This window comes from Bufo gargarizans, chromosome 4 (assembly GCF_014858855.1).
Source record: "Bufo gargarizans isolate SCDJY-AF-19 chromosome 4, ASM1485885v1, whole genome shotgun sequence".
Lineage (NCBI taxonomy): Eukaryota > Metazoa > Chordata > Amphibia > Anura > Bufonidae > Bufo > Bufo gargarizans.
This window is the reverse complement of record NC_058083.1, coordinates 163,566,001-163,579,665: the sequence shown is the minus strand read 5'-3', so window position 1 is coordinate 163,579,665 and position 13,665 is coordinate 163,566,001. Positions and strand designations below refer to the sequence as shown.

Genomic DNA, 13,665 nt, shown 5'->3' with positions numbered 1-13,665 from the left:
CACACATGTGGCTTCATCAGGGGTAAGGCGCAACCTGATGAAGCCACATGTGTGGAGAAACATGTCGAGGAGGGCAATGCATAGGCAGGGATGTATGGGGACATACTGCAGACGTAGCTAATAATACAGCAATAGCACTGACAAACAGAGCAAGTGTCATAAGCAGATATCTCAGGGAGAAAGAAAGTAACTAACTTGAGTTTAGATAGTGTTACTACCTCAGCTAAATTAGAAAAGGTGGATATCTGGCAATGGGTATAAGCCAAACAAGGCGGTGATGATAGTGGATATAGTGTGAAAATAACACATCTCCTACTCTCCACTGCAACACACTGCTCTCTCATACATAACATATAGCTATATCACTAAAATAATACCAATGTCTCAGTATGGTTTCAAAATCACATATGTCTTTAGGTAAAAAAATATATAAATTTTTAATGATATAGAAATAAAAGTTATGTTTTCCTTTAAGTACACGGCCGCAAACAGAATTTTGTAGCTACTGCTACTTTGTGTAAATAAATGTGATTATTTTCGAGGCCACAAATAAATTAAGCATATCTCTGCCCTGCCATGAACCACAATAGCTGTGCAAAAACTTTACTAAAGGCCCTCTATGTCTGTAGTATGGTTTATCAAACATATACCCCAAATGTTTGCAACTGTACAGTGTGTTGTGTTAAGGTCTATAGGCTATAGATGTAAACATTTGGACATTTGTACGGAATATAATGTACTGTATGTTAAAGAAGTATTCAGGTAGAACACAAAATCTTGAATGGCCAAGAAATGGTTAAAAATATAAACTAGCTTGCACTCACCTCGCCGATCCCCCACTGCTGCCTATCTGATGTCTTCAGCCTTGAGAGGCAATGATATGAAGTTCTTTATTAAATCTGCCCCGATTTAGCACATATTGTGAACAATATACAATGTTTCAGGCTTGTATTTAAAGCTGTTTATCAAACTGTAAAGATCAGTGTTGACATACATGTTCTTTATACAATGCATGATATGTGTCCTCACATGAAAATTCTGTATTTTACAGATTGATAAATGGCTTTAAAGTGGTTGTCCGGGTTCAGAGCTAAACCAGGATACAAGCTCCCCTCCACTCCTTTACTGTGCAGGAGTGGAGCATCGGAGCATTTCCTTGGTCTGATGCTCCCCCTGATTTGCGTTGCGTTGTATTGCGCAGGGCAAGGTCTGTTTGTTGTGAGCTGGTAACATATCGGGCTTTACATCAGTATGCTAGGCAGAGACTTCTGCATAGCAGGGAGCCTAGTAACGTTTTAGAGGCAGGTAGTAGGTACTAGTGCTATCCACCACTAAAACTGCCCTGAAACAGCGATATACACTGCCCATTTGTGCCGATGATATCACAGGGCTCCCTGCCAGGCGAAAGTCTCCACCATACTTATGTGAAGCCCAGTACGTCACCGGCTTACAACAAACAGATCTTGCCCTGCATGATGAAGCTCAAGGCAAGGGGAGCATCGGAGCAAGGAAACGCTCCGATGCTGCACTCCTACATGGTAAAGGAGTGAAGAGGAGCTTATATCTCGGTTCAGCCCTGAACCCGGACAACCCCTTTAAATACAAGGCATTATGTGCTGAATTGATGGGGGGTTTAATAAAGAACTACACATGATTGCATTTTAAGACTGGATGTATGGATACTTGACAACCTACGGGCAGAAGGGGTGTTACAGAAGGGGTGCCTACATATAAGAATCGCTGCATTCTGATATCTTGAATTGGCTGGGAACGTAGTACAACAGCCCCAGCCGTTTTCTGCTATGTCAAGACAGGAGCAGAAAGTGGAGTTCAGCAGGGCACTGTCTGAATTGTAGTATCAGGGGATCGGCGATGTGAGTTTAAACTAGTGTATTGTTTTATATCATTGCATGGCCATCCAAGATTTTCTTTTACTTACAATACCCAATTACTGTACTTCACAGAAAAAAAGTTATATAGAGAGATTTATTCAAACTGGTGTGAGGGAGAATTGGCTTAGTTGCCCCTAGCAACCAGATTCCACCTTTCATTTCTAGAGCTCCTTTTAAAAATGAAAGGATCAATCTCCTTGGTTGCTATAGGTAACTAAGCTGATTTTCTGTCGTACCAGTTTTGATAAATCTCTCGCATAGACTATTAAAGATCACATCTCCATCTTGTTTTATCTGATGTGTAGTTGCTAATCCATTTTTTTTTCTTATTTATTTTTTTACTATAGCGTTCCATAAACTTAACAGTCACGCATGGCAACTACACGGACCCAAATCACCTAATATTTAATGAAATCAAAATACTTGGAGTATCAAACCCCATTTTCAGCTTGCATGTGAAAAAAGATGATGTGCTCCAACCTTCTTCCCATAGTATTGCTTATGACCCAAATACTAAGGTAACCAATACATGAAATGCCTGCACATGGGAGACATTTTCTTGTTAGCATTGGGATGTCCATGGCCTTTTTTTAACCAACAAACAACCTTACTCTCTTCATAGGTTGCTCATATAACTAGTCTTAACCTGCTGTTTGGAGAATCATATAGCCTTGAAATCAATAATGATATGTACAGGATCGAATGTTACCCTGAAGAAGGTGTTAGCAAAGAAAATTGTGAAAAACGTGGATGCATTTATGCAGTATGTATTTTAAAATGTCCATAAGAAAGTATACTGTATACTACTTGGAGGAATAACTATTTTATCATAATTTTTTTTTTTTGGGGGGGGGGGGGAAATTATATATAATTATATATATATACTTTTAAATGCAACTGTATACATGGAAAAATGTATACTATGATATACCTTTTCTAATGGTAGAGATGTCCACAACCAATATGGTGAAATTTTGCTGTGATTGAAAATGTTGTATATACACTCACCTAAAGAATTATTAGGAACACCATACTAATATGGTGTTGGACCCCCTTTTGCCTTCACAACTGCCTTAATTCTACGTGGCATTGATTCAACAAGGTGCTGATAGCATTCTTTAGAATTGTTGGCCCATATTGATAGGATAGCATCTTGCAATTGATGGAGATTTGAGGGATGCACATCCAGGGAACGAAGCTCCCGTTCCACCACATCCCAAAGATGCTCTATTGGGTTGAGATCTGGTGACTGTGGGGGCCATTTTAGTACAGTGAACTCATTGTCATGTTCAAGAAACCAATTTGAAATGATTCGAGCTTTGTGACATGGTGCATTATCCTGCTGGAAGTAGCCATCAGAGTATAGGTACATGGTGGTCATGAAGGGATGGACATGGTCTGAAACAATGCTCAGGTAGCCAGTGGCATTTAAACGATGGCCGATTGGCACTAAGGGGCCTAAAGTGTGCCCAGAAAACATTCCCCACACCATTACACCACCACCACCAGCCTGCACAGTGGTAACAAGGCATGATGGATACATGTTCTCATTCTGTTTATGCCAAATTCGGACTCTACCATTTGAATGTCTCAACAGAAATTGAGACTCATCAGACCAGGCAACATTTTTCCAGTCTTCAACAGTCCAATTTTGGTGAGCTCGTGCAAATTGTAGCCTCTTTTTCCTATTTGTAGTGGAGATGAGTGGTACCCAGTGGGGTCTTCTGCTGTTGTAGCCCACCTTTCTTTCCCATTCTAAAATTCAGTTTGGAGTTTAGGAGATTGTCTTGACCAGGGCCCAACCCTACATGTATTGAAGCAACTGCCATGTGATTGGTTGACTAGATAATCACATTAATGAGAAATAGAACAGGTGTTCCTAATAATTCTTTAGGTGAGTGTATATTCAATCACAGCTAAATTTCACCATATTGGTTGTGGACATCTCTCTCATTTGAAAAGGTATATCATAGTATACATTTTTCCATGTATACAGTTGCATTTAAAAGTGCAGTCATGTACAATTTTGAACATAATTGGAGATCCAGACATGTTCCTGACAAATGTTTACTGGAGTGAAAGTCTATTGGCAACAGCAATATACATCAATGCATAGAGCTTATATGTTAACTAGTGATGAACGAACATCTGCCGGGACAGTACGCAAAGGCGATCACGCGAACACAATCAAATGTTCCGGGTCCCATTCATTTTAATGGCAGGCGAACCTGAAAAACCTTCTCATATTTCCAGCCAAGAAATAATTACTAGAAGTGCACAAATAGCCCCACAACATGGGCAGTGACATACTAGATGTATTATTCGAATTTGTGATCTCCATTCATTATTTTTTTCAATGTGAAATATCGGCAATATAATTTTTGCATACACGCATGATCAAATGCACTATACAGTACCCAAATGCACTATAAAGAAAGTATATTGGTATATAACGCCCCGCTTCAATCAGTTTTCCGGGGGGCGACTGGTATATTACACCAGTATAAATTATTTGTTCCAATAACGCTTGTCCCTCTATATACCTGCATTATTGCAGCAGAACCGCACACAACTGCCGCACAATACAAATGCACTATAATATACTTTCTAACATAGAAAGTATATTATAACATTGTACAAGGAAGCCAATCCATTAGAATATACATAAAGATAAAACGTAACCTTTAATAATGTTACTATGAGGATCCATTCACACATCAGTAAGTATTTTGCAGATCCGCAAAACACGGACACCGGCAATGTGCATTCTGCAATTTGCAGACCGCACATCGCCAGCACTGTAATAGAAAATGCCTAATCTTGTCTGCAATTGCGGACAAGAATAGGACATATTCTATTTTTTTGCGGAAAGGGAAGCTTGGATACGGAAGTGCGGATCCGCAAATGCAGATGAGGACAGCACATTCCGGCCCCATTGAAAATGAATGGGGATGCACCGGTTCCGCAAAATTGCGGAATGGATGCGGACCCATTTTGCGGACGTGTGAATGGAAAAGATATCCCTCAAAATTAAAATAAATAAAATTATTAAAGTTAAGCAAAAAGCATAGATGTGGTAGGCAATAACAAGTGCTCGGGGGGGTGCTATTCTGGCCCTCATAGCCTAACCACAGACCACCCTCCCTGATAAGAGACCCCGTCCGGAACCTTACCCTATATAAAAATGGCCCTAGTAAGACCCTATCCCCTAGGCCCCTGACTTCCAGGTGATCACTATATAGATTTTTGACTCATTATAAAAGTATATTATAAGTATATCACACCCCTCTGTGTATCACACATATCGATAGCACACGTATACTAGTGCTTAAAAGGATTTTTGTGGCCCTATTAGCTAGCGTTTGGTGTCCCTAACAGTCTGTCCCTGCTCCACACAGCAACCTCTCCCTACACTGGCAAAACACTGAATGTAAAATGGCGGCCAGATCAGGTTTATTTATTTTAAGTAAGGGGTGTGTCCATGTGCTGAAATGTCTCAATTGGCTGTCCTGTACCACCTGATGGATGTATCATGGGTCAAAGTTCTTCATAATGTAAAATAATATGGCGGGTGCAAATATCTCCATATGTTCGCATGTTCAGCGAATCGTGAACACTCAAAGTTCGCCACAAAACGACCGCCAGGCGGTCTCTAATTCTAACAGCACACCACTAGTGACATTAGCTTTACACCTTTATTCTGCTTCAGAGAATACAATTTCAGAGCTCTACCTTTCCCCACCTCTTCTTTGAAGTCAAGAGTGGATCTAGAAAAAATTAAAAGTTTTTACACAATTTTTACATAATTGCGGCCCTTAAAAATAGCAGAATTGATATTAAATCTCATTCCTATTATACTGTATTCTTACAGCAGAGACTGTGATTTACTGATCTCCTAGAAGAATGCTTCTGCATTGCTGAGTGTTGAGATACTATAAGGCAAATGCTTTTTCAAAGTTCACAAATTTTTGTGCATTTTTTTTTGCTTTCAAACTGCACATACTATTCCAATAAAGGGCATTTCTGAGACTTTTGCATAAAACTTTATTATAATACTGTACGGAGCGGTACAGTATTAGAATGTATTAGCTTCAATGAGCAGAAGTGATTACTTTGCTAAGTCTCATGAGACCTTGTGTAATAACTTTGTGAATTACTGTAAAAAACATTGATAAAGAACTTGGGTTTGGTTCCAAGGTACCAACTGGAGCCAAACCCAAGTTTGGTACCAATGTTTTTTATAGTAATAATTCATTCACAAAGTTATTACACAAAGTATCATGAGACTTCGCAAAGTAATAACTTCTGCTCATCGGAGCCAATATAATATGTCATTTTTTTTTTTTTTTTTGAGAATATATATTATACTCTATAGCAATGAAAGATAACAAATGAACATCTTGTTATCATAGAAACATAGAATGTGTCGGCAGATAAGAATCATTTGGCCCATCTAGTCTGCCCAATATACTGAATACTATGAATAGCCCCTAGCCCTATCTTATATGAAGGATAGCCTTATGCCTATCCCATGCATGCTTAAACTCCTCCACTGTATTTGCAGCTACCACTTCTGCAGGAAGGCTATTCCATGCATCCACTACTCTCTCAGTAAAGTAATACTTTTAAACCTGTGCCCCTACAATTTAAAACTATGTCCTCTTGTAGCAGTTATCCATATGACACCACCTTAAAAACTATTTGTATTGATAATTCAGCTCATTCCTATATTATGGCAATCTCACAGTTTTGATTCAGTGTGTGTGTGTGTGTGTGTATATATATATATATATATATATATATATAAATCAATTCACGGCAAAATGAAACTATTTATTTAGGCCACCAGTGGTTTCCAATTTAATTAGGCCAATGTTTCGGTCCTCCTGGACATGCACAGTTAGGCTAGCGCAACACCACCTTTCTTCCGGTCAGCACTAGTCTTGAGGCCGTGAACAAGGTCCAGAAGGACCGAAACGGCCTTATTGCAAAAATTTGAGTGCTGTGAATTGATTTATATAATTATTGGGACATCTTCCCATCACAGAGCACTGAGTGAACTCATGATAAATGGAGTGCCAGCCACCCATCTTGCACAGATTGATTCAGTGTGTGACATGGATAAGTATGGAGATATAATTTAATTCTCAAGCACTAATTATTCTGCCTGCAGAATCTGATCTCTATTATTAGGGTCCCTGGGTTGGACCTTGCTATTCCTTATAGTTCCTAGGTGTATAGTGTAACGGTAACGTAGTAAAAATTATTGTAAATAAATAGTTCAGTTCAACTTTATCTACAGTAATTTGCATTTATGTCTAAATATCTTTAATTCTCCATTTTAATTTTTGCTCCGATTTTCAGGAACCTATTGGTATAAGAATTCCATCCTGTTTCTATCCAAGTTCTTTTGGTTATAATGTTGCCAATGTGAGAGTCACTTCAACAGGAATGACAGCCGATCTATACATTGCACAGCAGTTTCAACGTTATGACATCTCTCCTCCAATAGCTCATCTTAGATTAACTGTAATATTTCATGAAAATGAAATGGTTCAATTTAAGGTAAGATTTCTAACTATTTGTTCTCGACATTTGCAGTGCATTCTTGTAAGGCCTGTTTGCGGTAAATAGATCTAACGGCTGTTCTTGCTGGATCTGTGAATATTGAGCACTACTGCTGAGAAACCGTCCGGCTCCGTTCACTATAGAGATCCGGCCGCAACCTGGCACATATACCATAGAGGGGCTGGACAAATACTGTTGTATGCAAAAAAAAAGCCTATTTGGCTTTGGATGAAATCCAATAAGGATTTTCCACCTATACCTGCTACATATAGCTATACTAATAGATGTTCCAGGAGGAACTATATTTTTGAAGTATAAGCATTTTCTGTCATGTAATTAAGATGATATCACCAGTAAAATACCACCAGTGGGAGGCTGTGGAAGGAGATCTGCAGTAGTGGCAGCAGCAGCAGTAGCCATACAGAGTAGAACATGATGGAAGGCAGGCAAACAGCAGCAGTGGCATGATGGCACTAGCAAAGGCAGATCTGTGAAAAGCCTCACAGATCCATGCTGGATTCATATTTACAAAATTGATGTCTTGTACATGAGGAGGACAACATCCTTTTAGGTGTGACAACACCACCTGCCGTGCTGAAAAACTTTTTGGAGATGATACTGGAGACTGGACAAGACAGAACAAAGAGAGAAAAGCTGGCTAGTTCCAGCCACTGTTCCAATCTGCCTAGAAGTCTATGGGGTCAGGGAGCACTATCTTTGCTTGACAAATGCAACAGTCCAGGTAGGACTGAACCTGGCTGTTCAGGTGCTATGTCTGTTTGTTCATGTGCATCAACCTGGCATGGCACATAAAAAAAACTGCTGCATTATGTTTATGAGGCTGAAGTGGCTGCTGTTGCTGAGTCTTCTGCTGCTTGTGGTAGCTGAAAGAGTTGGAGGTGGGTGACTTGACTGGGGGAAAAGACGGGCCTCCTGGTCAGACACGCATGCAGCAGGTGTCTGCTCACTAAAAGCTGCTATACGCTGCATATACAGTGTAATAAAGCAATTTGGCATCCCTTTTGGCAACAGGGAAACATTTAGCCATTTTGCCTTTTGCAAGGGCCTAAAAACATGACTATCCAGTAATCATCTTATTTTTTGATGGTGACAATAATCTGGCCATTATGTAAACGAGCAAGCATAGAGCTTGCTATGCTTGCAGGCTTGCCTTATGGCCCAGTTCTTTCTGGCACTGCCTCCTCACCCCACTGAGATGATAGGGCATCATCGCCAGTGTCGTCAAGACCATCATCATCATCAGCCTCGTTATACAGCACAAATGACTCCTTCTCCTCCTGCTTTTCCTCCAGTCCTCATTTTCATCCCAACTTCGTGTGTGGTCCCCAACTACAGGGCAGCCAGCAAGGTGTGGAAGATGTGAAAGCTGTTTGTCTTGTGCTGTTTCTTGTTGCATCAGAATGAGAGTCTACTCTAAATAAATAAATATCGGAATTAGAGTTGAAGTTTACAAAAATTTGATTCAGCTGCTTTGCTGAATTTCACAAAGAAGTTTGCTTTGTGACAAATTACTTTGTCACGAAGCACATTTCTTTGTAAGCAGTGATTGCGCTGTCCCCCTCATTGAACCCCTTAGATGCCACATTCATTGCTGATTGCAGCATCTGAGTTTAAAAATGAGGGCTTTCAGGGGTTAACCAGTTAAAAAAATACTCACCTTATCTATTTGAGTGCGAAGAGGCTGCCACAGCCATCTTGATTGAAGATCCCACACAAAATCTCACACTGGCTGGCGTGGTAATGTCATACGTCATGGTGCATGAGATTTTGCACAGGATGTTTACTCAAGATGGACGCAGCGGTCTCTTCACACTTAAATGGATGAGGTGAGTATGTTTTTTTTTTTATTTCATGCACAAGGAAATTCGACTTTGTGTCTAATAGAATTTTCCCTGAAATTCAAATCGAAGTTCACTTCAGATACTTCGATTTGCTCAACCCTAATCGGTAGATTACCATATCTTGCAGTAATATACAATGCAATCAATTTCATGGGTGTAATAATTGGATTATTGTAGTAAAATGTGTTAGCTGTCGCACTGAACGGTATATTGCAGTATTGTACAGTGTGTTCAATAACAAAGTATAATAATTATATTATTGCCATAAAATGAGTGTGCTGTAACACTAAATGGTATCTTGCAGTAAAATACAACGCTTTAAATAACACAGGTATAATAACTAGAGTTGAGCGAACACCTGGATGTTCGGGTTCGAGAAGTTCGGCCGAACATCCCGGAAATGTTCGGGTTCGGGATCCGAACCCGATCCGAACTTCGTCCCGAACCCGAACCCCATTGAAGTCAATGGGGACCCGAACTTTTCGGCACTAAAACGGCTGTAAAACAGCCCAGGAAAGGGCTAGAGGGCTGCAAAAGGCAGCAACATGTAGGTAAATCCCCTGCAAACAAATGTGGATAGGGAAATTAATTAAAATAAAAATTAAATAAATAAAAATTAACCAAAATCAATTGGAGAGAGGTTCCATAGCAGAGAATCTGGCTTCCCGTCACCCACCACTGGAACAGTCCATTCTCAGATATTTAGGCCCCGGCACCCAGGCAGAGGAAAGAGGTCCCGTAACAGACAATCTGGCTTCATGTCAGCAGAGAATTAGTCTGCATGTCATAGCAGAGAATCAGGCTTCACGTCAGCCACCAATGCAACAGTCCATTGTCAGATATTTAGGCCCAGCACCCAGGCAGAGGATCTGGCTTCATGTCAGCAGAGAATCAGTCTTCATATCATAGCAGAGAATCAGGCTTCACGTCAGCCACCACTGCAACAGTCCATTGTCATAAATTTAGGCCCAGCACCCAGGCAGAGGAGAGAGGTCCCGTAACAGAGGATCTGGCTTCATGTCAGCAGAGAATCAGTCTGCATGTCATAGCAGAGAATCAGGCTTCACGTCAGCCACCACTGCAACAGTCCACTGTCATAAATTTAGGCCCAGCACCCAGGCAGAGAAGAGAGGTCCCGTAACAGACAATCTGGCTTCATGTCAGCAGAGAATCAGTCTGCATGTCATAGCAGAGAATGAGGCTTCACGTCACCCACCACTGCAACAGTCCATTTTCATAAATTTAGGCCCAGCACCCAGGCAGAGGAGAGAGGTCCCGTAACAGAGGATCTGGCTTCATGTCACCAGAGAATCAGTCTGCATGTCATAGCAGAGAATCAGGCTTCACGTCACCCACCACTGCAACAGTCCATTTTCATAAATTTAGGCCCAGCACCCAGGCAGAGGAGAGAGGTCCCGTAACAGAGGATCTGGCTTCATGTCACCAGAGAATCAGTCTGCATGTCATAGCAGAGAATCAGGCTTCACGTCAGCCACCACTGCAACAATCCATTGGCATATATTTAGGCCTAGCACACAGGCAGAGGAGAGAGGTCCCGTAACAGACAATCTGGCTTCATGTCAGCAGAGAATCAGTCTGCATGTCATAGCAGAGAATGAGGCTTCACGTCACCCACCACTGCAACAGTCCATTTTCATAAATTTAGGCCCAGCACCCAGGCAGAGGAGAGAGGTCCCGTAACAGAGGATCTGGCTTCATGTCACCAGAGAATCAGTCTGCATGTCATAGCAGAGAATCAGGCTTCACGTCACCCACCACTGCAACAGTCCATTTTCATATATTTAGGCCCAGCACCCAGGCAGAGGAGAGAGGTCCCGTAACAGAGGATCTGGCTTCATGTCACCAGAGAATCAGTCTGCATGTCATAGCAGAGAATCAGGCTTCACGTCAGCCACCACTGCAACAATCCATTGGCATATATTTAGGCCTAGCACACAGGCAGAGGAGAGAGGTCCCGTAACAGACAATCTGGCTTCATGTCAGCAGAGAATCAGTCTTCATATCATAGCAGAGAATCAGGCTTCACGTCAGCCACCAATGCAACAGTCCATTGTCAGATATTTAGGCCCAGCACCCAGGCAGAGGAGAGAGGTCCCGTAACAGAGGATCTGGCTTCATGTCAGCAGAGAATCAGTCTTCATGTCATAGCAGAGAATCAGGCTTCACGTCACCCACCACTGTAAGAGTCCATTTTCATAAATTTAGGCCCAGCACCCAGGCAGAGGAGAGAGGTCCCGTAACAGACGATCTGGCTTCATGTCAGCAGAGAATCAGTCTGCATGTCATAGCAGAGAATGAGGCTTCACGTCACCCACCACTGCAACAGTCCATTTTCATAAATTTAGGCCCAGCACCCAGGCAGAGGAGAGAGGTCCCGTAACAGAGGATCTGGCTTCATGTCACCAGAGAGTCAGTCTGCATGTCATAGCAGAGAATCAGGCTTCACGTCACCCACCACTGCAACAGTCCATTGTCATAAATTCAGGCCCAGCACCCAGGCAGAGGAGAGAGGTCCCGTAACAGACAATCTGGCTTCATGTCACCAGAGAATCAGTCTGCATGTCATAGCAGAGAATGAGGCTTCACGTCAGCCACCACTGCAACAATCCATTGGCATATATTTAGGCCTAGCACACAGGCAGAGGAGAGGTTCATTCAACTTTGGGTAGCCTTGCAATATAATGGTAAAATGAAAATAAAAATAGGATTGAATGAGGAAGTGCCCTGGAGTCCAATAATATATGGTTATGGGGAGGTAGTTAATGTCTAATCTGGACAAGGGACGGACAGGTCCTGTGGGATCCATGCCTGGTTCATTTTTATGAACGTCAGCTTGTCCACATTGGCTGTAGACAGGCGGCTGCGTTTGTCTGTAATGACGCCCCCTGCCGTGCTGAATACACGTTCAGACAAAACGCTGGCTGCCGGGCAGGCCAGCACCTCCAAGGCATAAAAGGCTAGCTCTGGCCACGTGGACAATTTAGAGACCCAGAAGTTGAATGGGGCCGAACCATCAGTCAGTACGTGGAGGGGTGTGCACACGTACTGTTCCACCATGTTAGTGAAATGTTGCCTCCTGCTAACACGTTGCGTATCAGGTGGTGGTGCAGTTAGCTGTGGCGTGTTGACAAAAGTTTTCCACATCTCTGCCATGCTAACCCTGCCCTCAGAGGAGCTGGCCGTGACACAGCTGCCTTGGCGACCTCTTGCTCCTCCTCTGCCTTGGCCTTGGGCTTCCACTTGTTCCCCTGTGACATTTGGGAATGCTCTCAGTAGCGCGTCTACCAACGTGCGCTTGTACTCGCGCATCTTCCTATCACGCTCCAGTGCAGGAAGTAAGGTGGGCACATTGTCTTTGTAGCGTGGATCCAGCAGGGTGGCAACCCAGTAGTCCGCACAGGTTAAAATGTGGGCAACTCTGCTGTCGTTGCGCAGGCACTGCAGCATGTAGTCGCTCATGTGTGCCAGGCTGCCCAGGGATAAGGACAAGCTGTCCTCTGTGGGAGGCGTATCGTCATCGTCCTGCCTTTCCCCCCAGCCACGCACCAGTGATGGACCCGAGCTGCGTTGGGTGCCACCCCGCTGTGACCATGCTTCATCCTCATCCTCCTCCACCTCCTCCTCATCCTCGTCCTCCTCGTCCTCCAGTAGTGGGCCCTGGCTGGCCACATTTGTACCTGGCCTCTGCTGTTGCCAAAAACCTCCCTCTGAGTCACTTCGAAGAGACTGGCCTGAAAGTGCTAAAAATGACCCCTCTTCCTCCTCCTCCTCCTCCTGGCCCACCTCCTCTTCCATCATCGCCCTAAGTGTTTTCTCAAGGAGACATAGAAGTGGTATTGTAACGCTGATAACGGTGTCATCGCCACTGGCCATGTTGGTGGAGTACTCGAAACAGCGCAACAGGGCACACAGGTCTCGCATGGAGGCCCAGTCATTGGTGGTGAAGTGGTGCTGTTCTGTAGTGCGACTGACCCGTGCGTGCTGCAGCTGAAACTCCACTATGGCCTGCTGCTGCTCGCACAGTCTGTCCAGCATGTGCAAGGTGGAGTTCCACCTGGTGGGCACGTCGCATATGAGGCGGTGAGCGGGAAGGCCGAAGTTACGCTGTAGCGCAGACAGGCGAGCAGCAGCAGGATGTGAACGCCGGAAGCGCGAACAGACGGCCCGCACTTTATGCAGCAGCTCTGACATGTCGGGGTAGTTGTGAATGAACTTCTGCACCACCAAATTCAGCACATGCGCCAAGCAAGGGATGTGCGTCAAATTGGCTAGTCCCAGAGCTGCAACGAGATTTCGCCCATTATCACACACCACCAGGCCGG

At 43.2% G+C, this 13,665-nt stretch overlaps 1 protein-coding gene across 3 annotated transcripts in view; it reads left to right on the top strand.

Moving 5' to 3' along the window:
- The window catches only part of SI (sucrase-isomaltase), a 360,959-nt gene that overhangs the window by 291,662 nt on the left and 55,632 nt on the right, over positions 1–13,665 (top strand). For all 3 annotated transcript variants that reach the window (XM_044289835.1, XM_044289836.1, XM_044289837.1), the window contains 3 exons: positions 2,240–2,410; positions 2,515–2,655; positions 7,257–7,457. In XM_044289835.1, the coding sequence (XP_044145770.1) occupies positions 2,240–2,410; positions 2,515–2,655; positions 7,257–7,457 (513 nt within the window). The remainder of the gene's footprint in view (positions 1–2,239; positions 2,411–2,514; positions 2,656–7,256; positions 7,458–13,665) is intronic.